Source organism: Macaca mulatta, chromosome 8 (assembly GCF_049350105.2).
Source record: "Macaca mulatta isolate MMU2019108-1 chromosome 8, T2T-MMU8v2.0, whole genome shotgun sequence".
In the NCBI taxonomy this organism is placed as follows: Eukaryota; Metazoa; Chordata; class Mammalia; order Primates; family Cercopithecidae; genus Macaca; species Macaca mulatta.
In genome coordinates, this window is record NC_133413.1 from 32533063 (window position 1) to 32558625 (window position 25563).

General features: G+C 44.3%; 1 protein-coding gene across 4 annotated transcripts; it reads left to right on the forward strand.

Annotated features, from left to right (window-relative positions):
- The first annotated feature begins 395 nt into the window (after positions 1–395).
- Positions 396–24144, forward strand: UBXN8 (UBX domain protein 8). 4 transcript variants are annotated; one of them, XM_015145113.3, is made up of 8 exons: positions 396–509; positions 8156–8278; positions 9788–9858; positions 11681–11803; positions 13480–13602; positions 17187–17228; positions 19849–19923; positions 23216–24144. In XM_015145113.3, exons 1-8 carry the CDS (start codon positions 422–424, stop codon positions 23381–23383), a joined length of 813 nt encoding a protein of 270 aa, XP_015000599.3. In that variant the 5' UTR covers positions 396–421; the 3' UTR covers positions 23384–24144. The 4 variants fall into 4 exon arrangements, with proteins under 4 accessions (XP_015000599.3, XP_028708370.2, XP_077799517.1 ...); XM_028852537.2 differs by lacking the exon at positions 13480–13602; XM_077943391.1 differs by lacking the exon at positions 11681–11803.
- The last annotated feature ends 1419 nt before the right edge of the window (positions 24145–25563 follow it).

A 25563-nucleotide genomic window follows, 5' to 3' on the forward strand; every position in this document is an offset into this window, starting at 1 on the left:
GATAAGGAAGGTGCTACTGCCCACATCCATCCTCTACGGCCACAAGGTCAGGGGAGCCAGGCTGCCTCCTCACAGCATCAGCGTTTTCTTCGGCTTCACTTCCCTCTGGAAAGCGCTTTCTCACCGACGCTGCAGAGACCTTAGGGGCAGCCCCTGCCCTCCTACCCTCCAAGGAGCCACCACTCTAGAGCCCACGCTCCTCTGGATATCATGTGACTTGGGGGACTACTTGCCTTTCTTTTGAAACACGGCTACAGACTATGAGTTAAAAACACTGGGCTTAGCGCCCCCTCAATAACAACGCAGCTATAGGACGGTACCCTCTCCCAGCCTGCCCGCCGCAGGGAGAGTTCCACTTCCTTCCCAGAAAACGAGGCCGGAAGGGGCGGGCTTTCAGCCTGGACCAGGCGCTTCCGCCACCATGGCTGCACGTGGGGTTGTTGGTATTTTTTTCCTCTCTGCTGTCCCCCTTGTGTGTCTGGAGCTCCGGCGTGGGATCCCGGATATAGGTAAGTGTTGACTTTTTCCCTTCGACAGTTACAGCTGGGTAATTTTCACAGGAATGTTGCATAGAATGACCGCTTCTTCGGCTGCGTCGCTTCGGAGCGGCTTTGACTACAACTCCCAGACTGCATCGTGCTTGCCTCCCACTTCCGGAGCCGACTTCACTTCGGGGAATTTTTCCCTCCAGGGGTGATGGTTTTGCGTGTAAGAGAGTAGCGGCAAAGAGCACAGGGGCAATCATAGACAGTGCTTTCGTATCCTGGTGAACATTCAAAAGGAAATCAACAGGTTGATAAGATGAAGGCCTTCTGAGAATTTAGGCTGAGAGGTTTTTTGTTTTGTTTTGTTTTGTTTTTAAATTAGAGACAGGGTCTCACTATGTTGCCCAGGCTGGTCTCGAACTCCTGGGTTCAAGAGATCCTCCTGCCTCGGCCTCTCAAAGTGCTGGGATTACAGGCCTGCGCCACTGCGCCTGGCCCTGAGATTTAAATAAGGGGCCACACCCGTGAAAAGCCAGTGGGGGCAGGGAAGGGGTTGGGGAGGGGAGGAGTATTCTAGGCAAAAAGATTGTGACATGTTGGAGGAAAAGGTGAAGGCCATTGTGGCTGAATCAAGGAGAGCTGGGAAGAGGAGGAGGAATTGGCTCAGGATAATGACTTTTGTTGAACACCTATTATAAGCCAAATACCAGGTGCTAGTTATTATCTCATTTAATCTGCACTGCAGTCAGAGGAGGGTAGCACTATTATAATCCCCATTTTACAGCTGAGGGAACTGAAATTTAGGGAGATTAAGTGACTTCCCTAAGGCTTTAAAAAGGTCACTCGATTCTGTATGGAGAGTGCTTTGGACGGAAGCTATGGTGGAAGCAGTGAGGCACGTCAGGCTTTGGAAGTTGACAAGTGGTGATGATGGGCTGGACTAGGACAGTAAAAGAGGAGATGAAATGTAGACAGATTTGGGATATTGACGAAGCAGGATCAACCAACAGGCTTGTTTATGGGTTGATGTTAGGGGCAAGGGAAAGGAAGGATTCAAGGACGACTGCCTCATGGGGGATTGAACAAACCTAGGTATTTGGTAGTGCTACTGGTAAAGGGAAAATGGAAAGAAAAACAGTGGAGATGCTGAGAATCATGAGTTGATTTTTGGACATTTCAGTGATCAGTTTACATGTCTGTCTCCCTTTTTAAGGTCAATTCTAAAGTTAGGGACCATAATGAAACTTGGCTTTGTGTACCCCCTCTCTTACTCCACCTTTTCTCCTTGCTCACAAGGAGTCAGATGCCTAGAAATGTTGCCTGCAATAAGAAAATGAAAATAAAATGCTTTAAAAAAAAATGTACAAAGACTTTCCTAATGCTTCCCACTCACTCAAGCTGTGTTGGAATGTAACAAGACTTTTATCCAAAGGATCAGAAATGTTGATTTCACACTCACCATTTCCAAAATTCACCTGTTCCCTTGTCTTTTCAACATCCACCCCTACTCTGCTCATTTATTATTTATTTGAGACAAGGTCTTGCTTGGTCACCCAGGCTGCAGTGCAGTGGCACGGTCATGGCTTACTGCAGAGCCTGGACCTCCCGGCTCAAGTGATCCTCACACCTCAGCCTACTGAGTAGCTAGGACTACAGGTGCCACACCACCATGCCCAGCTAATTTTTTGTATTTTTTGCAGAGAAGTGGTTTTGCCATGTTGCCCAGACTGGTTTGGAACTCCTAGGCTCAAGCAATCTGCCCACCTCGGCCACCCAGAATGCTGGGATTATAGGTGTGAGCCACCATGCCCAGCCAGAAATATGTTTCTTGAAAGCAGAGACCAAATGGAATTTGTTTTTGTATTCCCAGCACTTACCAGTCTCTAGTTTAATAGAACTAGGGACAAGGGTTCTAGAAATTGCACCTGGGCTCCTGGCAGCATCTTTGTCTAGTTCTTGAAATTTTCATGGAATTAGCTTCTTTCTCAGAATTCTGAATGAATGATTGTTTCCTTTGGATTGTTTTCCCTTTTTAAGTTTTTTTTGTTAATATATTTTTTTTCCTTTTTTTTTGTTTTTGCTACCTTTGGATTCTTGATAGTGAGCTTCCAATAATTATTTGTTAACAGTATTTAAGTCTGTTTTACATATCATACTTTATACCAGCAACAGGGCTGGTTATGCCTATACTAATATTCAGACATATATTGAAAAACTAGCCTTGTCTTTTTTTTTTTTTGAGACGGAGTCTCGCTCTGTCACCCAGGCTGGAGTGCAGTGACACGATCTTGGCTCACTGCAAGCTCCGCCTCATGGGTTCATGCCATTCTCCTGCCTCAGCCTCCCAAGTAGCTGGGACTACAGACGCCCGCCACGATGCCCAGCTAATTTTTTGTATTTTTAGTAGAGACAGGGTTTCACTGTGTTAGCCAGGATAGTCTCGATCTCCTGACTTGGTGATCCACCCGCCTCGGCCTCCCAAAGTGCTGGGATTACAGGCGTGAGCCTCTGTGCCCGGCCTGCGTTGTCTTTTTCTACTGTGTAAAAAAACTTTTGTTGTCAATACATTTTACTTGTACTTAAGCTAAATTTTTTTTTTTTTTTTTTTTTTTTAAGATGGAGTCTTACCCTGTCACCCAGGCTGGAGTGCAGTGGTGCAATCTCGGCTCACTGCAACTTCCACCTTCAGGGTTCGAGCAATTCTCCTGCCTCAGCCTCCTGAGTAGCTGGGACTACAGGCATGTGCCACCATGACCGGCTAATTTTTTTTGTAGTTTTAGTAGAGACAAGGTTTCACTATGTTGTGCCAGGTTGGTCTCCAACTCCTGACCTTGTGATCCACCTGCCTCGACCTCCCAAAGTGCTGGGATTACAGGCGTGAGCCACCATGCCTGGCCTAAGCTAAATATTTTAAGGCCAGTTCCTCATGTTTGTTATCCATTGAAGTACACTGCTTATGGGGTCTGTAGTTTAAGTACACAGAAAAAATCCAGCACTCTGGGAGGCTGAAGTGGGCGAGTCATGAGGTCAAGAGATTGAGACCATGCTGGCCAACATGGTGGAACCCTGTCTCTACTAAAAATACAAAAATTAGCGGAGCATGGTAGCGCATGCCTGTAGTCCCAGCTACTCGGAAGGCTGAGGCAGGAGAATCGCTTGAATCTGGGAGGTGGAGGTTGCAGTGAGCTGAGATTGCAGCACCATGCTCCAGCCTGGCAACAGAGCGAGACTCTGTCTCAAAAAAAAAGCGAAAAAAAAAAAAAAACCTTAAAAATTTTTTTTTCTCAAAAGATATACACACAAGTAGAGTTCTTTCGTATTCCCATGTGGTGTTTGCAGATTGCTTGTTAGAACAAACAGCAGTAGTATGAAACATAAATCCCACGTCTCAATGGTTTTTCTTTTGAGACAGAGTCTTACTCTGTTGCCCAGGCAGGAGTGCAGTGGTGCAATCTCAGCTCACTGCAATCTCTGCCTCCCAGGTTCAAGCCATTCTCATGTCTCAGCCTCCCAAGTAGCTAGGATAACCAGTGTTCACCACTATGCCTGGCTAATGTTTGTATTTTTAGTAGAGATGGGGTTTCACCATGTTGCCCAGGCTGGCTACGAACTCCTGAGTTCAAGTGATCCACCCACCTCAGCCTCTCAAAGTGCTGGGATTATAGGTGTGAGCCACTGCGCCTTGCCTCAGTGGTTTCTTTTCTTTTTTTTCTTTTTTTTTTTTTTTTTTTTGAGACGGAGTCTCGCTCTATCGCCCAGGCTGGAGTGCAGTGGCCGGATCTCAGCTCACTGAAAGCTCCTCCGCCTCCCGGGTTCACGCCATTCTCCTGCCTCAGTCTCCCGAGTAGCTGGGACTACAGGGGCCCACCACCTTGCCGAGCTAGTTTTTTGTATTTTTTAGTAGAGAGGGGGTTTCACCATGTTAGCCAGGATGGTCTCGATTTCCTGACCTCGAGATCCACCCGTCTCGGCCTCCCAAAGTGCTGGGATTACAGGCTTGAGCCACCGCGCCCGGCCACTTTTCTTTTTTTTTTTTTTCTGAGACGGAGTCTAACTTTGTCGCCCAGGCTGGAGTACAGTGGCGAGATCTCGGCTCACTGCAAGCTCCGCCTCCCAGGTTCACGCTATTCTCCTGCCTCAGCCTCCGAGTAGCGAGGTCTACAGGCGCCCGCCACAATGCCCAGCTAATTTTTTGTATTTTTTAGTAGAGATGGGGTTCACCATGTTAGGCAGGATGGTCTCTATCTCCTGACCTCGTGATTCTCCTGCCTCGGCCTCCCAAAATGCTGGGATTACAGGTGTGAGCCACCGCGCCCGGCCTCAGTGGTTTGTTTACATACCAATACTCTAGACATTAAACTACTTTTGTATTGGCCAGAGATAAAATAAATTAAATTATATGTCATATTGAATAACACCTGAATCAATAGTTAATACTGTCAAGTTGGAAGAGCTGTGATTTTTTTTTTTTAAGTCATACTTCTTCTCTAAACAACTTTAAATTGGTAGGGTTTTAAAAAGAATAATATTAGGCCAAGCATGGTGGCTCATGCCTGTAATCCCAGCACTTTGGGAGGCCAAGAAGCGGGCATCATTTGGAAATATATATACATATATATATAATCTGATAGCCCACATCTGTGGTGCCAGCTACTTGGGAGGCTGACATGGGACCATTGCTTGAGCCCTGGAGGTCGTGGCTGCAGTGAGCTGTGATCAGCTGCTGCACTCCAGCCTGGGCAAGAGAGTGAGATTCCATCTAAAAAAAAAAAAAAAAAAAAAGGTAAGAAAAAGGTAAGAATATACATCTGTTTTCAGTTTAAAATAAAACATTTACGTCTGTAAACTCTGTCGCCCAGGCTGGAGTGCAATGGCCTGATCTCTGCTCACTGTATTCTCCACCTCCCGGGTTCAAGCCATTCTTCTGCCTCAGCCTCCCAAGTGGCTGGGATTACAGGTACCCACCATCATGCCTGGCTAATTTTTATATTTTGGTAGAGGTGGAGATTTCACCATGTTGGCCAGGTTGATCTTGAAGTCCTGACCTCAGGTGATATGCCTGCCTTGGCCTCCCAAAGTGCTGGGATTACAGGCATGAGCCATCTCTCCCAGCCTATATATATGTTTTTCTAATTCCTTCTTTAAGTTTTAGTTAATTGACTACCAGCCTTGATCACATTGGATTCCTCTGTATCTCTGCCATTTATCTTTTGAGAATTAAAAACACAAGAGTAAAAATTCCGAAAGGATGGAAATCATTTTTAACTCGGCTTTGTCTCCTGTCCTTCAACATTTGCCAAATTGTATTATGCAAAGTAGGTAGTAGATTTTTGCTCAAATAATTTTCACTTTGATTCTTAATATAAGACCAAATACTGGGCCGGGCGCGGTGGCTCACGCCTGTAATCCCAGCACTTTGGGAGGCCGAGGCGGGCGGATCACAAGGTCAGGAGATTGAGACCACGGTGAAACCCCGTCTCTACTAAAAATACAAAAAATTAGCCGGGCGCGGTGGCGGGCGCCTGTAGTCCCAGCTACTCAGGAGGCTGAGGCAGGAGAATGGCGTAAACCCAGGAGGCGGAGCTTGCAATGAGCCGAGATCGCGCCACTGCACTCCAGCCTGGGCGACAGAGCGAGACTCCGTCTCAAAAAACAAAAAACAAAAACAAACAAACAAAAAAAAAGACCAAATACTGGCTGGGTGCGGTGGCTTATGCTTGCAGTCCCAGCACTTTGGGAGGATGAGGTAGGCAGATCACCACCCGCTCCTGGTCAGGAGTTCGAGACCAGCCTGTCCAATGTAGTGAAACCTTGTCTCTACTGAAAATACAAAATTAGCGAGGCATGGTGGTGCATGCCTGTAGTCCGAGCTACCCAGGAGGCTGAGATAAGAGAATAGCTGGAACCCGGGAGGCAGAGGTTGCAGTAAGCCAAGATTGCACCACTGCACTCCAGCCTGGGCAACAGAGTGAGCCTCCATCTCAATAAATAAATAAATAAATAAATAAATAAATAAATAAAAAGACCAAATACTAAATTTTTACTTTTTCCTCGGCAAGCATGTAAATTGTAATTTTACTTACAAGTGACTAAATGTCAAGAAATACAGAAGCACACAGTTACACAATTGTGAGAAATAAGGATTTGGTGTTTCAGTGAGAATGTTTATCATAGAACTAGAATTTGAATTTGACAGGATGATTTCTTTTTTTCTTTTCTTTTTTTTTTTTTTGAGACGGAGTCTCTCTCTGTCGCCCAGGCTGGAGTGCAGTGGTGCGATCTCTGCTCACTGCAAGCTCCGCCTCCTGGGTTCATGCCATTTTCCTGCCTCAGCCTCCCAAGTAGCTGGGACTACAGGTACCCGCCACCACTCCCGGCTAATCTTTTGTATTTTTAGTCGAGACAGGGTTTCACCGTGTTAGCCAGGATGGTCTTGATCTCTTGACCTCGTGATCTGCCCACCTCAGCTTCCCAAAGTGCTGGGATTACAGGCGTGAGCCACCACACCCGACCAACACGATATTTTCACAATTTTATTTCTAGTTATGTAATTTTCTCTATATGGGAAACTACAACTTATACATTACTGATATTCATATTTTTAGTGTAGCTGATTGCTCTAATTATAACTGTATTCCCAAGATAGTGTTTATTCTAGAATTATGCTCTGTACATTTGTTCTGGAAATGACAACCATTATGAGTTTTTTAATGCCCAAAGGAGAACACAGTAAGCCCTCTGTATCCGTGAGTTCCACATCCGAGGATTTAAGCACCTGTGGATTGAGACTATTCAGAAAGGGCTGGGTGTGGTGTCTCACTCCTACAATCCCAGGACCTTGGGAGGCTGAGGCGAGCAGATTGCCTGAGTTCAGGAGTTCAAGACCAGACTGTACCACATGGCGAGACCCTACAAAAAATACAGAAATTAGCCGGGTGTGGTGGTGCGTGCCTGTAGTCCCAGCTACTTGGCGGGGCTAAGGCAGGAGGATCATTTGAGCCCCAGGAGGTTGAGGCTGCAGTGAGCCGTGTTCTCACCACTACACTCCAGCAGCCTGGGTGGCAGAGCAAGACCAAGAAGAGCAACACACTGTCTCTTAAAGAAGGAAAGAAAAGAAAATATTCAGAAAAAAAATGGGGTAAATGAATGTTTGTCTGTCTGTCCCGACCATGTACAGACTTTTTTCCCTGTCCATAAACAGTAAAGTATAGCAACTATTTATAGAGCCTTTACGCTGTATTGGGTAGTATATGAGTAATCTATAGATGATTTAAAGTATGTAGGAGCATAGACTATATGCGAACACTATGCCATTTTATATCAGGTACTTGAACATCCGTGGATTTTGGTATACTCAGGAGTCCTGGAACCAATACCCCATGCATACTAAGGGATGACTATATATGAACAAAATCATAAGACAGTTATATAACTTTACTTTCCCAGTACAGATAATCTTCTAATGTGTTATAATTTATTAGGAGTATCAAGAAAACTGTTTTGGGTTGGGCATGTTGGCTCACGCCTATTATCCTAGCTAGCACTTTGGGAGGCCAAGGCAGGAGGATCACTTGAGCTCAGGAGTTTGAGACCAGCCTAGTCAACATAGTGAGACCTCGTCTCTTAAAACAAAAAGTTTTGAATTTTAATTTTTTTTTTTCCTTCGTCAGGAATCAAGGATTTTCTTTTGCTTTGTGGCCGGATTTTCTTACTGCTTGCTCTTCTTACTTTAATTATTTCTGTGACTACCTCATGGCTTAACTCATTTAAATCTTCCCAAGTTTATCTGAAGGGTAAGTTTATTATTTATGCTACCCTTTTATGCCATTCTACTCAAATTTCTTTCCTTTATTTATTCTAGAACTTTGCACAGTAAGAACCATTTTACTATTAATTTGTGATGTGTAGTTTCAGGGAGAGTAATCATCACAACTTTAGTCATGATTTTGTGTGTGGTTTTTAAAAATTAGTGATGATGGCTTTGCATGGACTATATCCCAACATTTTTATGAGAAATTGTACATTTTTCTCATATATATGTGTTTTTAAGCTATATCATTTCTAAGTTGTTATATGGTAAATTCCCTAATTTTAAATTGTGTGTTTGTGTTGCTTAACTGCCGTTTGATACCTACAGTTTATGAGCTGTTCTACCGAGTGAAAGTATCTATCATTAACCTTTTTTTTTTTTTTGGAGATGGAGTCTCGCTCTGTCACCAGCTGGAGTGCAGTGGCGCAATCTTGGCTCACTGCAACCTCCGCCTCCTGGGTTCAAGCGATTCTCCTGTCTCAGCCTCCCGAGTAGCTGGGACTACAGGCATGCACCACCATGCCTAGCTAAATGTTGTATTTTTAGTAGAGATGGGGCTTCACCATGTTTGCCAGGATGGTCTTGATCTCTTGACCTCGTGATCCGCCCGCCTCAGCCTCCCGAAGTTGGGATCACAGGCATGAGACAGCACGCCCTGCCGATCTACCATTAATCTTGAAAGGCTTTTCATCCTAATTTTTTGTTCCATTCTAGCAGTTTTTACTTAGACACCTTTGTCTTTTATATGTAAATGTTTTTAATTTTAGGAAATCATGCTTGCTTTTGGTTTTTAAATTTGAGACAGAGTCTCGCTCTGTCACCCAGGCTGGAATGCAGTGGCATGATCTTGGCTCACTGCAGCCTCCTCCTCCCAGGCTCAAGTGATCCTCTTGCCTCAGCTTCCCAAGTAGTTGGGACTACAGGTGTGTACCACTGCATCTGGCTAATTTTTGTAGTTTTTGTAGAGGTGGGATTTCGCCATGTAGCCCAGGCTGGTCTCTAGCTCCTGAGCTCAAGTGATCCACCTGCCTCAGTCACCCAAAATGCTGAGATTGCAGGCTTGACCACTTCGCCTAGCCTGTTTCATTTTTGATAAGCAAAAGTTTGTGAGTCCTAGAAGCCTTTTAAAATAATATTGTACTTAGCCTCAGAATCTTAAAACCAAAAACTACATATTTTCTATGCTACTAGGAAGAAGCTTGTCATTAGTGAATTTGGTACATTGTGTTTTCACTGTTTATTTAAATGTAAGTAAATAAAAGGAAAGTGACCAGTGTTGAATGTATAGCCCTTTCAAATTAACTATGAATAAAACCATAATCCTAAAAGGTTATATTATTCAACCCAAACATAAATGACAGTGTGATATTTTAGGGTCTCCCAACCATAGACTTCAGATTTTTTTTCTTTCTTTTGATAAATTATTTGATTGGTTATACTTCAAATGAGATATTTGGGAAGTAAAAAGCACTTTCATGTTTTGATGTCTTAGAAGAAGAAGAAAAGAATGAGAAAAGACAAAAACTTGTGAGAAAAAAACAACAAGAGGCACAAGGAGAGAAGGTAAGCCAGAATTTTTAGAGACTTTATGCATAGAGAAATACAAAAATCTCTGAGGCAATTAAAAATAAGGTCTGTTGCTTCTGTGTTTGTGCTAAGATTTAAAAAATATATATTGAGGTCAAATTCATGTGACATAAACTTGACCATTTTATGTTACTTGTTTTTGAAATGGAGTCTCACTCTGTCACCTAGGCTGGAAAGCAGTGGTGAGATCTTGGCTCACTGCAATCTCCACCTCCCAGGTTCAAGCGATTCTCCCGCCGCAGCCTCCCAAGTAGCTAGGATTACAGGCATGCACCACCACACCCAGCTAATTTTTGTATTTTTAGTAGAGACGTGGTTTCGCCATATTGGCCAGGCTGGTCTTAAACTCCTGACCTCAGGTGATCCGCCTGCCTTGGCCTTCCAAAATGCTGGGATTACAGACATGAGTCACTGTGCCCAGCCACAATTGACCAGGCTGTTCAGTGACATTTAGTACATTCACAAGGTTGTACAACTACCACCTCTGTTCCATCTCCCATGAAGAAAACCGTATACTCTTTAAACAGTCACTCCCCACTTTCCCCTCCTCCCATCCTCTGGCAACTACCAGTCTGCTTTCTGTTGGTATGAATTTACCTATTGTGGATGAATAATATTGCATTGAATAGATATACTTTTTTTTTTTTTTTTTTTGAGACTGGGCCTCTCTCTGTTGCCCAGGCTGGGGTGGAGTGGTACAACCATAGCTCACTGTCACCTCAAATTCCTGGGTTCATGGGATCCTCCTGCCTCAGCTTCCTGGGTAGCTGGAACTATAGACACAAACACACCACCACGTTCAGCTAATTTTTTTAAAATTTTGGGTCAGGCATAGTGGTACATGCCTGTAATTCCAGCACTTTGGGAGGCTGAGACGGGTGGATCACGAGGTCAAGAGATCAGGACCATCCTGGCCAACATGGTGAAATCCCATCTCTGCTAAAAATATAAAAATTAGCTGGGTGTGGTGGCATGTGCCTGTAGTCCCAGCTACTAGGGATGCTGAGCCAGGAGAATGACTTGAACCCAGGAGGCAGGGGTTGCAGTGAGCCAAGATTGTGACAGTGCACTCCAGCCTGGCGACAGAGTGAGACGCCATTTAAAAAACAAAAAATTTGACCAGGCTTGGTGTTTTCCACCTGTAATCCCAGCACTTTGGCAGGCAGAGGCAGGTGGATCACTTGAGGTGAGGAGTTTGAGACCAGCCTGGCCAACATGATGAAACCCCATCTCTACTAAAAATACAATAATTAGCTGGGCATGGCGATGGGCACCTGTAGTCCCAGCTACTTGGGAGACTGAGGCTGGAGAATCACTTGACCCCAGGAGCCGGAGGTTGCAGTGAGTGGAGTCTGCACCACTGCACTCCATCCTGGGCGACAGAGTGAGACTCCGTCTCAAAACAAAAACAAAACAAAAATGAAGGATGTTGGCTTCCCTTTCCAGATTTAAGACCTGAAATTCTGAAGATGACACTTGGTTTCCCATTTGTGACAAATCCTTGGAGTTACCATTACTGGCATTCCATTTGAATCAGGATATGGGATTGTTCCCAGCATGAAAACCACAACCTGGTTGATAGTTTTATAATCAGGCAGGTAAAAAACCAATGTCTGTCCAGCTTGCTGTCTACCTGTTGGCACGAGCCTCCCCGCAGCCAAGCAGCCAAACAGGGTGGCAGTGGCTCTGTTCAGCCAGCAGGGCTCTTACTTGGTTCTTATTTACAACTTTATAGATAGCGTACATTTTAAGGAACATTAATGTATAGTAACAACGCCTAATTTGTTGTTTTGAACAGGCCAGCAGATACATAGAGAACATTTTAAAACCTCACCGGGAAATGAAATTGAGAAAACTGGAGGAGCGCTTTTATCAAATGACGGGTGAAGCCTGGAAATTAAGCAGTGGTCACAAACTTGGGGTTGGAAAATATTCTCATTTTATATTTTGAATCCTCTTACTGTGTTTCCTATTACATGATTGATTTGTAATTGAAACTGATGTTAGTCTGTTTTTAGGAGTTTTTATTGATAATGATTGTATATCAGTTTTTGTTCAGCATACTTGTTTATCGCATGGTTAAGGGGTTGGTCTTTGTTTTTAAAAGACAGGGTCTCTCTCTGTTGCCCAGGCTGGGGTGCAGTGGCACGATCGTAGCTCACTGCAGCCTCAAACTCCAGGGCTCAAAGGATCTTCCTACCTCAGCTTCTTAAGTTGCTAGGACTACAGGTGCACCCTACCATGGACTGCACCTGGCTGGTGAAGTGTTTTTTGGTGCCTAAAGAGCATATAACTTGGTTCCTTAAAAAGCTGTTGTGGTGGCTTATGCCTGTAATCCCAGCAATTTGGGAGGACGAGGCAGGCAGATTGCTTGAGACCAGGAGTTTGAGACCAGCCTGGGCAACATAGGAAGACCTTGTCTCTAAAAAAAAAAAAAAAAAAAAAAAAATTAAAAATTAGCCAGACGTGATAGTGTGTGGCTGTAGTTTCAGCTACTTGGGAGGTTGAGGCAGGAGGATCACTTGAGCCCAGGAGGTCAAAAGGCTGCAGTGAGCTGTGACCACCACTGCACTCCAGCCTGGGAGACAGAGCAAGACCCTTTCTCCAAAAAACAAACAAACAAAAACTGTGGCATAAGATAGTCTTTAAAACTGTTGAATAAATTGCTGTTGTCTTATACGAGGGCAAGAACATTCTGATCTTTCCTCAAGTCAAGATCTCCAAGGTATTAAGCTCATGTTATGTATGTTATTATATATTCTGATTTTTAAGTCAAATTAAACTTTGGTTATGTTTTCCTTCAGCATTGTATATGAATTTTATCAGTTTCTACAGAAGTTTACAATTTTAAGTTTTCTTTTTTTTTTTTTTTTTGAGGCGGAGTCTCGCTCTGTTGCCCAAGATGGAGTGCAGTGGCGCCATCTCAGCTGACTGCAACCTCTGCCTCTCAGGTTCAAGGGATTCTTCTGCCTCAGCTAATTTTTGTTTTTGAGACAGAGTCTCAACTCCATCACCCAGGCTAGAGTGCAGTGGCGTGATGTCGGCTCCCTGCAACCTCCGCCTCCTAGGCTCAAGCGATTTTCCTGCCTCAGTCTCCCGAGTAGCTGGGATTACAGGTGCCTGCCACCATGCCTGGCTAATTTTTGTATTTTTTTTAGTAGAGGTGGGGTTTCACCATGTTGACCAGGCTGGTCTCCAACTCCTGACCTCCAGTGATCTGCCCACCTCGGCGTCCTGAAATTCTGGGATTACAGGTATGAGCCACTGCACCCAGCCAATTTCTGTATTCTTTTAGTAGAGACAGCGTTTCACTGTGTTAGCCAGGCTGGTCTTGGACTCCTGACTTCAGGTGATCTGCCTTCCTCAGTCTCTTAAAGTGCTGGGATTACAGGTGTGAGCCACAGCACCCTGCTAAAGCCTCGTGTTTTCTTGTTGACGGAGATAATGCTTTAATTTTTTGGGTCTCATAATGGCTTGCTAATATTTTTCTGCTGACATGCCATCAGGGTAAAAAAAAAGAAAAAGGAAAAACAATTGTGAATATACTAAAGTTGATAGAAAACATCTCTTTAGAAACCGTCTGTTGTGTTTGACCAGGGTGATGAAGGTACAAGTCAGACATCTTTTGAAACATCAAATAGAGAAGCAGCAAAGAGCCAGAACTTGCCTAAACCTTTAACTGAATTTCCATCTCCTGCTGTACAGCCCACATGCAAGGAGGTAAAGTACTTCATGCCTGTCATTGAATTGTGTTTGTGTGCAGTAGGAGGATCAAACTCTGGGTGAGGTGGTGTACTGGGTGAAGATCAGGACTGGCCTTTTATCCAGATGGTGTCTTCCCACTACCTTACAAAGTGATCACCTTTATTAAGAATAGGCTGGGCGCCGTGGCTGATACCTGTAATCCCAACACTTTGGGAGGGTTGAGGCCAGGAGTTTAAGCCCAGCCTGGCCAACATGGTGAAACCCCATCTCTATTTAAAAAAAAAAAAAAAAGATTTTTCCTTGTTCAATATTAATATTAATGCTCTGAATCCAACTTGGAAGCAATAAAGACAAATGCTAATAGGTTTAGAAAATACTCAATTATTGACTGGACATGGTGGCTTTACGCCTGTAATCCCAGCACTTTGGGATGCCAAGGCAGGCAGATCAGCTGAGGTCAGGAGTTCAAGATCAGCCTGGCCAACATGGTAAAACCCCATCTCTACTAAAAATACAAAAATATTAGCTGGGCGTGGTAGCAGGCGCCTGTAATCCCAGCTACTGAGGAGGCCGAGACAGGAGAATTGCTTGAACCCAGGAGGTGGAGGTTGCAGTGAGCCAAGATTGCACCATTGCACTCCAGCCTGGATGACAATAGTGAAACTCTGTCTCAAAAAAAAAAAAAGGGCTGGGCGTGGTGGCTCATGCCTGTAATCCCAGCAGTTTGGGAGGCCGATGTGGGTGGATCACAAGGTCACGAGTTCAAGACCAGCCTGGCCAAGATGGTAAAACCCCGTCTCTACTAAAAATACAAAAATTAGTGGCAGGCACCTGTAATCCCAGCTACTTGGGAGGCTGAAGCAGGAGACTCTCTTGAACCCGGGGGAGGGGAGGTTGCAGTGAGCCTAGATCACACCACTGCACTCCAGCCTGGGCGATAGAGTGAGACTGTGTCTCAGAAAAAAAAAAATACTCAATTTTTTTTTTTTTTTTTTTTTTGAGACGGAGTCTCGTTCTGTCGCCCAGACTGGAGTGCAGTGGCGAGATCTCAGCTCACTGCAAGCTCCGCCTCCTGGGTTCACACCATTCTCCTGCCTCAGCCTCCTGAGTAGCTGGGACTACAGGCACCTGCCACTGCACCAGGCTAATTTTTTTGTATTTTTAGTAGAGACGGGGTTTCACCGTGTTAGCCAGGATGGTCTCCATCTCCTGACCTCATGATCCTCCCGCCTTGGCCTCCCAAAGTGCTGGGATTACAGGTGTGAGCCACTGTGCCCGGCCAAAAATACTCAATTCTTTTTAAGGAATTTGATTATGTAAAAATGAAAAATATAATGCTTACAAAGGGAAGCGTTCCTGTTGACTTAAGACATTATCAAGCCCTGTCTTGTGAGTGGCTAATAGCTGTCATTAACATGAGTGTATAATTTTCCTTATCGGCCCTTCTAGGGAATAGATTAGCAATCAGTCACTTTGGGTTAGTGCCCAGGTTTATTATACATGTTTTTCATTCAAATCTTCAATCCCTAACGTAATTCCGATTGGAGCTGGGAAAGATTGGAAATAAGAAATCTGTTTTTACCGGCCCTTAGGGAAAGCTGGGAGGCTGTCTATTCCCTGAAAATAGTTTCTAAGATACTGTTTCTCAATCTGAGATTTCCTGGTCCCATAGTGGAGATTAAGCAGAGGAATCAGATTATTGAACTATCACTGACATTTGAAAAAGGTCAATATGAACTAAACGGACTGACTAAAAACTCATGTTTGTGTTTTGTTAATAACACTATCTTATTGCTGATGGCAGATTTTACTTGGCAGTCACATATGCTTTTGATACCAAAGGAAAACAAATGAGTTATTTAGTAAATGCAAGTAAGGTTAGATTACATGTTATAAAATATATTCTGTGGTATTAATCAATAAAGAGAGTTCCTGGAGATGAAGTCATTGGTAACAAATGTTTTAATGAAAGAAAATGGTCTAAATATCTGGATTGTTTTATTTTTATTTTTTTGAGACAGGGCCTCACTCTGTCACCCAGGCTGGAGTGCAGTGGCGCAGTCATGGCTCACTGCAGTCTCTGCCTCCTGGGTTCAAGAGATTCTCGTGCCTCAACTTCCTAAGTAGCTAGGATTACAGGCATGCGCCAGCACTCCTGGCTAATTTTTGTATTTTTAGTAGAGATGGGTGTATCATCATGTTGACCAGGCTGGTCTTGAACTCCCGACCTCAGGTGATCTGCCTGCCTCAGCCCCCGAAAGTGCTGGGATTACAGGCGTGAGCCACCACACCCAACCCAATATCCGGATTCTTAATAGATTAATGGAAATAGGGAAACATGAGTAAATGACAGAAGCAACCAAAGTAAATGGTTTCTGTCAGTCACCTGGGAGTGTGAGTGACAATAAGTGCATATTCATGTTAAAATTTGTATATGGGCCAGGCGTGGTGGCTCACACCTGTAATCCCAGCACTTTGGGAGGCTGAGGCGGGTGGATCACAAAGTTAGGAGATCAAGACCATCCTGGCTAACTCGGTGAAACCCCGTCTCTACTAAAAAATACAAAGAATAAGCCTGGCATGGTGTGGGGCGCCTGTAGTCCCAGCTACTTGGGAGGCTGAGACAGGAGAATGGTGTGAACCCGGGAGGTGAAGCTTGCAGTGAGCTGAGTTTGCGCCACTGCACTCCAGCCTGGGCGACAGGGCGAGACTCCGTCTCAGAAAAAAAATAAGTAAATAAAATAAAATAAAATAAAATGTGTATATGTTTGAAGCAAAATAATTTTGGGGTCTAATTTTGTTTTTTTTTTTTTTAAAGACGGAGGCTTGCTCTGTCACCCAGGCTGGAATGCAGTGACACAACCTCAGCTCATTGCAACCTCTGCTTCCTGGGTTCCAAGTGATTTTCCTGCCTCAGCCTCCTGAGTAGCTGGGCACCTGCCATCATGCCTGGATAATTTCTGTATTTTTGTAGAGATGGGGTTTCACCATGTTCGCTACACTGATCATGAACTCTTGACCTCAAGTGATCCATCCGCCTTGGCCTCCCAATGTGTTGGGATCACAGGCGTGAGCCATTGTGCCTGGCTGATTCATGTTAATATTTATCCTGTTTTTATGTAAATGTATGTGTATATGCATACACATCATGTTTTTTGTTTTTTGTTTTTTTTAAGTGACAGTCTTGCTTTGTTGCAATGGTTAGCCTTGAACTTCTGAGCTCAAGTGATCCTCCTGCCTCAGCCTCCTGAGTTGCTGGGATTCCAGACATGAGCCACTGTATCTGGCTGTTTTTAAAAAAAATAGTACATTTTTATATATTAGTAATATTTTGGAACATAATAGAAGCAAAATCCTTTAAATATGTATAGCTTGGGAGCTATTATCTCAAATCCTATTTTTATGATTAATTTTAGCACACTTGCCCAAAAATGTTTATTAATTGAGCTATTTGCACTATAAACTTTTTATAGATGTATAAAGATTTAAGTAAGCTTAGATGTGTGTCTAAACCCTGTATTGAGAGGAACTCTTCTCGCTGACACTTTTGTTTGCTTCTTGAAAATGTTTACATTCCTCTTACCAATCCTTTTCTTTAGATTCCTGATTTACCTGAAGAACCTTCTCAAACAGCAGAAGAAGTAAGTCTGTTATTCTCCTTGAAAAGTAAACTTATTTTCTATTTTCTTTGCTTAACATCCATTAAATATGTCTTATCTAAGCTTGGGTTTAGAAAGATATGATAGCGTAAGTGTTCACGTGATTATACCGTAACTAGGTCTTTTTTAGAACATAGAGACAGGGTCTCACTATGTTGCCTAGGCTGGCCTTGAACTCCTGGGCTCAAGTGATCCACCTGCCTCTGCCTCCTAGTTAGTCAGTCTTATTTGGAATGCAGTGTAGTATCAAATTCCTCAGCGTGAGTCCTATTTTGCAAGCCTGCTGTGTGCTGAGTTTTTTTTTGAGATGAAGTCTCGCTCTTGTCACTCAGGCTGGAGTGCAATGACATGATCTCAATTCACTGCAACCTCCGCTTCCCGAGTTCAAGCGATTCCCCTGCCTCAGCCTCCCAAGTAACTGCCACCACACCGGGCTAGTTTTTGTATTTTTAGTAGAGACAGGGTTTTACCAATTTGGCCAGGCTGGCCTGGAACTCCTGACCTCAGGTGATCTGCCTGTCTTGACCTCCCAAAGTGGTGGGATTACACCCACCCACTGCCTCAGGCATAGGATACACGTGGGCTTTTCCAGAAGTTTAGGTCAGATAATGCATGGCTTACTAAAACAGAATCAAAATAGGCATATGTCCCAGCACTTTGGGAGGCCAAGAGGGGAGGATTACTTCAGCTTAGGAATTCAAGACCAGCCTGGGCAACATAGTGAGACCCTGTCACTACAAAAAGGAAAAAAACTAGGCAAATGACTTCAAATTGCAGTTCTCCTTTTCAAAGGAGAAAATGAAGAGGGCAACTACGTTGTAAGCTGTTTTAATTTAGGAGTGGTTTGCCGTTGGGGGCTGGGCTAGGACTGATCCCCAGCTGTGTCAAGCTGCCTTCTTCCCAGTTGCTGAGTCATAGTCCGTGGTGCCCTCCTGTCACTGGCCACCCTACTTATAGACACTTCCTCATGTATGGGGAGCACACACCTGTCTTGAAAGCCATTAAGTCATTTGGGCAGTAAATCCAGGAGAAGCCACTTCTTGGGGCTCGGCAACAGCTATACTCCTTGGAAACTTTTTTTTTTTTTTTTTTTTTTTTTGAGACAGGCTTTTGCTCTGTCTCATAGGCTGGAGTGCAGTGGCATGATCATAGCTCACTGCATTTTCAACCTCTCAGGCTCAAGTAATCCTCCTACCTTAGCGTCCCAAGTAACTAGGACTGCAGGCACATGCCACCAGGCCTGGCTAATTTTTAAATTAAAAAAATTTTTTTTGGGCCGGGCGCGGTGGCTCAAGCCTGTAATCCCAGCACTTTGGGAGGCCGAGACGGGCGGATCACGAGGTCAGGAGATCGAGACCATCCTGGCTAACCCGGTGAAACCCCGTCTCTACTAAAAAATACAAAAAACTAGCCGGGCGAGGTGGCGGGCGCCTGTAGTCCCAGCTACTCGGGAGGCTGAGGCAGGAGAATGGCGTAAACCCGGGAGGCGGAGCTTGCAGTGAGCCGAGATCCGGCCACTTGCACTCCAGCCTGGGTGTCAGAGCGAGACTCCGTCTCAAAAAAAAAAAAAAAAGAAAAAAGTTTTTTTTGGTAAAGATTGGGTCTCACTGTGTTGCTCAGGCTGGTCCAACTCCTGGTCTCACGTGATCCTCTCACCTTGGCCTCCCCAGGTGGTGGGATTATAGGTGTGAGTCACTGTGCCTGATGGGAAAGCTTTTTTTTTTTTTTGAGACCAAGTCTCACTGTGTTGCTCAAGCTGGAGTGCAATGGCACGATCTTGGCTCACTGAAACCTCTGCTTCTCGGGTTCAAGCCATTCTCCTGCCTCAGCCTCCTGAGTAGCTAGGACCACAGGTGTGTGCCACAATGCCTGGCTAATATTTGTATTTTTAGGAGAGATGGGGTTTCACCATGTTGGCCAGGCTGGTCTCGAACTCCTGACCTCAAGTGATCTGCCCACCTCGGCCTCCCAGAGTGCTGGGATTACAGCCTGAGCCACTGCACCTGGCCTGTTGGAAATATTTTCTAACATAGGTTTCCTGAGAGGGAGGGATGCTGCTCTAAAACCACCACTTATACATAATATGATACCCACATAACTCCCAGCACAGTTAATGATCATGTTAGTCATAAAGGGTTTCTTGACAGTTGAAAAATAAACACTAATTTGTCATCTTCTCATTTTATAATGTCTTTTTTTTTTTTTTTTAAAAAAAAAAACAGTCTTGCTCTGTCATCCAGGCTGGGGTGTAGTGGCATGATCACAGCTAACTGCTGTCTCAGATTCCCTGGGCTCAGGCAATTCTCCCACTTCAACCTCCCAAGTAGCTGGGACTAGAGGAGTGCACCACCACGTCTAGCTAATTTTTCTATTTTTTGTGGCAGGGGGGTGTCTCAAACTCCGGGCCTCAAGTGGTCTGCCTGTCTCAGCCTCCCAAAGTCCTGGGATTATAGGCGTGAGCCACCACCATGCCCTACCTATGTCTTTTAATAATTAGCAAAGCAGCATCTAAGTCCTTTTTAGCTGCTTAGCTGTTTTATAGAATGAAAGGGATTGCAAAGAGCAATGGATCGGAGTTCTTATGTGAGTCTTTCTTCCTCAGGTAGTTACTGTTGCTCTCCGATGTCCCAGTGGGAATGTCCTGAGGAGAAGGTTTTTGAAGTCCTGCAGCTCACAGGTAAGTGAAGGAATTCGCATTTTGAGAAATATCTTTGTTGAATTTGGCAGTAGTTTATTCACATGCCTTTGGGAAGGTGTGATCACATTGTCATCCTGCACCTCCCATCAGGTATGGATAAAGGACATTTCCAGGTACTCCACAATGCAGAAATTTGGCTAACTAGGCATGCATGCCGGATGTCTCTGAATTGTGATCTCTGCATTCACATTTTACTTATTCTTTCCCTTTGGTGTATTTTTCCTTTGTTGTTTGCTTTCATTACATTTTCATAATTTGATGGGCAAGATGCTTTTAAATCCTTAGGAAGTAGCCACTATTAACTTTAGACTTTTTTTTGTTTTAAAAACAGTACTGTGGGCTGGGTGCAGTGGCTCACGTCTATAATCCCAACACTTTGGGGAGGCCAAGGTGGGCAGATCACTTGAGGTCAGGAGTTCGAGACCAGCCTGGCCAACATGGTGAAACCCCATCTCTACTAAAAATATGAAAATTAACCGAGCATGGTGGCGGACTCCTGTAATCCCCACTACTTGGGAGGCTGAGGCAGGAGAATCACTCGAACCTGGGAGGCAGAGGTTTTAATGAGCCGAGATCGTGCCACCGCACTCCAGCCTGGGTGACAGAGCAAAATTCTGTCTCAAAAATAATAAATAATAAAAAAGAATACTGTGGTTGTTAGTGATAATTTGGAAAATATGGAAAAGTAGAGTGAAAAAAATTTGATCTGTAGTCTCATGCCAAAACCAGTTACTAACATTTTGGTATATTTCCATCTCTAATTACATTTAAACATAAAATTATGTGTGCATTAAAAATATATGTAAATAATTTTCTGTCCTGTTTGTTGTATTTAACCTTCAGTGACAAGAATGCTATAAACCGTAATGGAAAATACTGGATTTGACTACATAAAAAATCCAGCCAGGTGCGGTGGCTCACGCCTGTAATCCCAGCACTTTGGGAGGCCAAGGCGGGCGGATCATGAGGTCAGGAGATGAAGATCATCCTAACATGGTGAAACCTCGTCTCTACTAAAAATACAAAAAAATTAGCCAGGCGAGGTGGCGGGCACCTGTAGTCCCAGCTACTCGGGAGGCTGAGGCAGGAGAATGGCGTGAACCCAGGAGGCGGAGCTTGCAGTGAGCTGAGATCGCTCAAAAAAAAAAATTAAAAATTCCGTAAAGAAACTATTCATATAGTTTTTTTTTTTTTTTTTTTTTTTTTTTTTTTTTTTTTTTTTTGAGACAGAATCTTGCCCTGTCACCCAGGCTGGAATGGAGTGGTGCGATCACGGCTCACTGCAACCTCCATCTCCCGGCCTCAAGCAATTCTTGTGCCTCAGCCTCCTAAGTAGCTGGGACCAGAGGCACATACCACTGTTCCTGGCTAATTTTTGTATTTTTAGTAGAGACGGGGTTTTGCCATGTTGACCAGGCTGGTCTTAAACTCCTGGGCTCAAGTGATCCGCCCACCTTGGCCTCCCCAAGTGTTGGGATTATAGGCGTGAGCCACGACAACCAGCCTATTTTACTATTTATGTGTGACAGTCATTTTTTATAAGGAGCTTAAATCAAAGAAAAGATAAACACCTCAGTAGACTGACAGGGAAAGAAACATATGAATATCATGTTTCCTAAAGAAGACTCAGTGACAGATAAATATATGAAAAAAATGTTTGGCCTCACACAGAATCAATGAAGTACAAATAAAATGAAACTGTATTTTCTACCTAACTGGACTGTCAAAGATTAAAAAGAAATAGTACCCAGATTGGAAAACAGGGATTCTTAAAACTTTAATAGTTTTTTGGCTGGGTACTGTGGTTCACACCTGTAATCCCAACACTTTGGGAGGCTTAGGCAAGCAGATCACGAGGTCAAGAGATTGAGACCATCCTTGCCAACATGGTGAAACCTTGTTTCTACTAAAAATACAAAAATTAGCCAGGCATGGTGGTGGGCGCCTATAGTCCCAGCTACTCAGGAGGCTGAGGCAGGAAAATTGCTTGAACCCGGGAGGCGGAGGTTGTAGTGACCCGAGATTGTACCACTGCACTCCAGTCTGGGAGACAGAGCAAGACTGTCTCAAAAAACAACAAAACAGAAAACCTTTAATATTTTTTATATTTTAAAAATAGAACAGGGTCTCACTATGCTGACCAGGTCAATCTTGAACTCCTGGGCTCGAATGATTCTCCTGCCTCGTCCTTCCAAAGTGCTGGGATTACAGGTGTGAGCCACTGTGTCTGGCCATCATAACTTGTTAATGTGAATGTAAATAGGATCAGTGTTCCTGACAGATAATTTACAATTGTTTTTATTTATTTTTGTGAGATTGGTTCTCACTCTGTCACCAAAGCTGAAGCACAGTGGTACAATCACAGCTCACTGAAACCTTGACCTTCCCGGGCTCAGGTGGTCCTTGCACCTCAGCCTCCTGAGTAGCTGGGATTATAGGCACGCACCACCGGACCTGGCTAATTTTTGTATTTTTTGTAGAGACTGGGTTTCGCCATGTTACCCAGGCTGGTCTCAAACTTCTGTGCCATTATATGTTTGGAAAAAAATGTATACATACGTGTGTGTGTGTGTGTGTGTGTGTGTGTGTGTGTGTGTGTGTGTGTATATAGTTTTGAGACAGAGTCTTGCTCTGTCACCCAGGCTGGAGTGCAGTGGCGGGATCTCAGCTCACTGCAACCTTCGCCTCCTGAGTTCAAATTATTCTCCCTCCCCAGCCTCCTGAGGGCCTGGGATTACAGGTGCCCGCCACCACGCCTGGCTAATTTTTGGCTGGGCACAGTGGCTTATGGCCGTAATCTCAGCACTTCAGGAGGCGCAGGCAGGCAGATCACTTGAGGTCAGGAGTTCAAGACCAGCCTGGCCAACATGGTGGAACCCCATCTCTACCAAAAATACAAAAATTAGCCGGGCATGGTACCAGGCGCCTGTATAATCCAAGCTACTCTGGAGGCTGAGGCAGGAGAATCGCTTAAACCCAGGAGGTGGAGGTTTCAGTGAGCCGAGATTGTGCCATTGCACTCCAGCCTGGGTGACAGAGCAAGACTCCCATGTCAAAAAAAAAAAAAAAAGAATATTCCTATCTCAAAACTCATGGCAAGCTATTTTCCTTTAAGCTCTAGAAAGTTTCTTTGAAAGGTATGAAAATTCTGTCTCATGACTCCTAGGGATGTGATTTTACACTGACAAAATTATAAAATGTTATGGTGGTCTAAAGGGACACGGTGTGTAAAGTATTTGATAATGACTAAGCCAAGCTTTTTATCTTCTAGGTCTTACTTGACTGGATGATGAGAATTGGGTACCACACATCTCTATACAGCCTTTCTACTTCCTTTCCCAGACGGCCTCTGGCAGTGGAGGGGGGCCAGTCGCTGGAGGACGTAGGAATAACTGTGGACACTGTGCTCATCCTGGAAGAGAAGGAGCAGACCAACTAGGAAAGAAGTTTGAGACCAGCCTGGGTAACATGGCGAAACCCAGTCTCTACATGCTCCCTGTTCTGCTTGAAGTCAGCTATGCCATCACCTCCTGGCACAATAAAGGCTTCACATTAAAACCACACCATACCTTGATTGAGCTCATGGCAGTAAACATTGAACATTGATATCCATGGGAATAGGATTAGAAAAGGATTGCTTTCTGCATATAATAATCTGTGGACTGTGCCATTTTACAGTGTACCAAATGAGAACGAGGTAAAAATGTATGCAGTAAGGCACTCCGTAATTGCTATTTTTTCCCAGCTGACATGATTTCTCAGTGTTAGAAAACAAACCCATAGAACTTTGCTTTCTGCCTCTTCAATCCATCTTACCACACAGTATTTCATGATTCAGTCAAATTCTTCAAAGTCTTATAAGCAGGAGTGTTTATTCTGCTGTATTTCTGTGAAATTGAAAACTTGGAAGAAGCTTCAAAGCTCTTGGAGGCTTTAAAGTTCTTTCTGATGGGTATGCATTACAGTTAACTGATGTTTGCGATTTATATAATTTTGACTTGTATTAAATGTTATATTTACAAAGTTCCAAGTGAATCAGTATTTTTAAAAATAAAACTATGAAAGCATTAAAATATAGGTGAATTTTAAAAAATGTATCTGATCATTTCCCTCTCCTGCTTCTAAGGTTATAATGATAAAGTCATGCACTGTTCAGACTCCAAGTGTGGTTATAAAAGGCTTTTAACTTTGTTCTACTCACTCCTTTTTTCTTGTCTCATGCTCTGTTTTAAAAGTCTGCTCAGGCCTGGTGTGGTGGCTCATGCCTATAATCCCAGTACTTTGAGAGGCTGAGGCGGGCGGATCATGAAGTCAAGAGATCGAGACCAGGCTAGGCACAGTGGCTCACGCCCATTCTCCCAGCACTTTGGGAGGCCAAGGCAGGTGCATCATGAGGTCAGGAGTTCAACACCAGCCTGGCCAAGATGGTGAAACCCCATCTCTACTAAAAATACAAAATTTAGCCAGGTGCAGTGGCAGGTGCCTGTAATTCCCAGGTACTCGGGAGGCTGAGGCAGGAGAATTGCTTGAATCTGGCCAGCAGATGTTTCACTGAGCTTAGATCATGGCACTGCACTCCAGACTGGGTGACAGAGTGAGACTGTCTCAAAAAAAAAAAAAAAGAGTTGAAGACTAGCCTGACCAACATGGTAAAACCCCATCTCTACTAAAAGTACAAAAATTGGCCGGGCGCGGTGGCTCACGCCTGTAATCCCAGCACTTTGGGAGGCCGAGGCGGGCGGATCATGAGGTCAGGAGCTGGAGAGCATCCTGGCTGACACGGTGAAACCCCGTCTCTACTAAAAATACAAAAAATTAGCTGAGTGTGGTGGCGGGCGCCTGTAGTCCCAGCTACTCGGGAGGCTGAGGCAGGAGAATAGCATGAACCTGGGAGGTGGAGCTTGCAGTGAGCTGAGATCATGCCACTGTACTCCAGCCTGGGTGACAGAGCAAGACTCCGTCTCAAAAAAAAAAAAAAAAAAAATTAGCTGAGAGTGGTGTTGTGCACCTGTAATCCCAGCTACTCAGGACGCTGAGGCAGGAGAACAGCTTAAACCCAGGAGGCGGAGGTTGCATCGAGCCTAGATCGCACCACTATACTCCAGCGTGGCGACAAATCGAGACTCCATCTGAAAAAAAAAAAAAAAATCTGCTTATCTGGCTCTCTTGGGCATTCCCTTTATCCCCTTCTGTAGAATTTGTCACACTGTATTATAGCTGTGTTTTGTTTTCTCAAATAGGCACTTTCTCAAAGGCAAGGACTGTGTTTTTTTGCCCTCAGAAGTACCTACTGTATGTTAGATACTTAATACTTCTTTGAAAATAAATAGTAAGTTGTCTCAACCTTAAATTTGGGGTGGGAGGGCAGGTTGGTTCTAGAATACCTCACACTGAAAAAAATGAGGCCAGGCGCAGTGGCTCATGCCTATAATCCCAGCACTTTGGGAGGGCAAGATGGGCAGATTGCTTGAGCCCAGGAGTTCAAGACCAGCCTGGGCAACATGGTGAAGCCCTGTCTCTACAAAGAATACAAAATACAAAAATTAGCCAGGCATGGTGGCACGTGCCTGTAGTCCCACCTACTAGGGAGGCTGAGGTGGGAGGATCACTTGAGTCTCA

What these genes read in the sequence shown, in the direction of transcription:
- UBXN8 (XM_015145113.3), top strand. Translation starts at nt 422, where the DNA reads ATGGCTGCACGTGGGGTTGTTGGTATTTTTTTCCTCTCTGCTGTCCCC. An exon ending in AAGAGGCACAAGGAGAGAAG is followed by an intron (nt 9,859 to 11,680) that starts GTAAGCCAGAAT and finishes TGTTTTGAACAG; the next exon opens with GCCAGCAGATACATAGAGAA. An exon ending in TGAAGTCCTGCAGCTCACAG is followed by an intron (nt 19,924 to 23,215) that starts GTAAGTGAAGGA and finishes TTTATCTTCTAG; the next exon opens with GTCTTACTTGACTGGATGAT.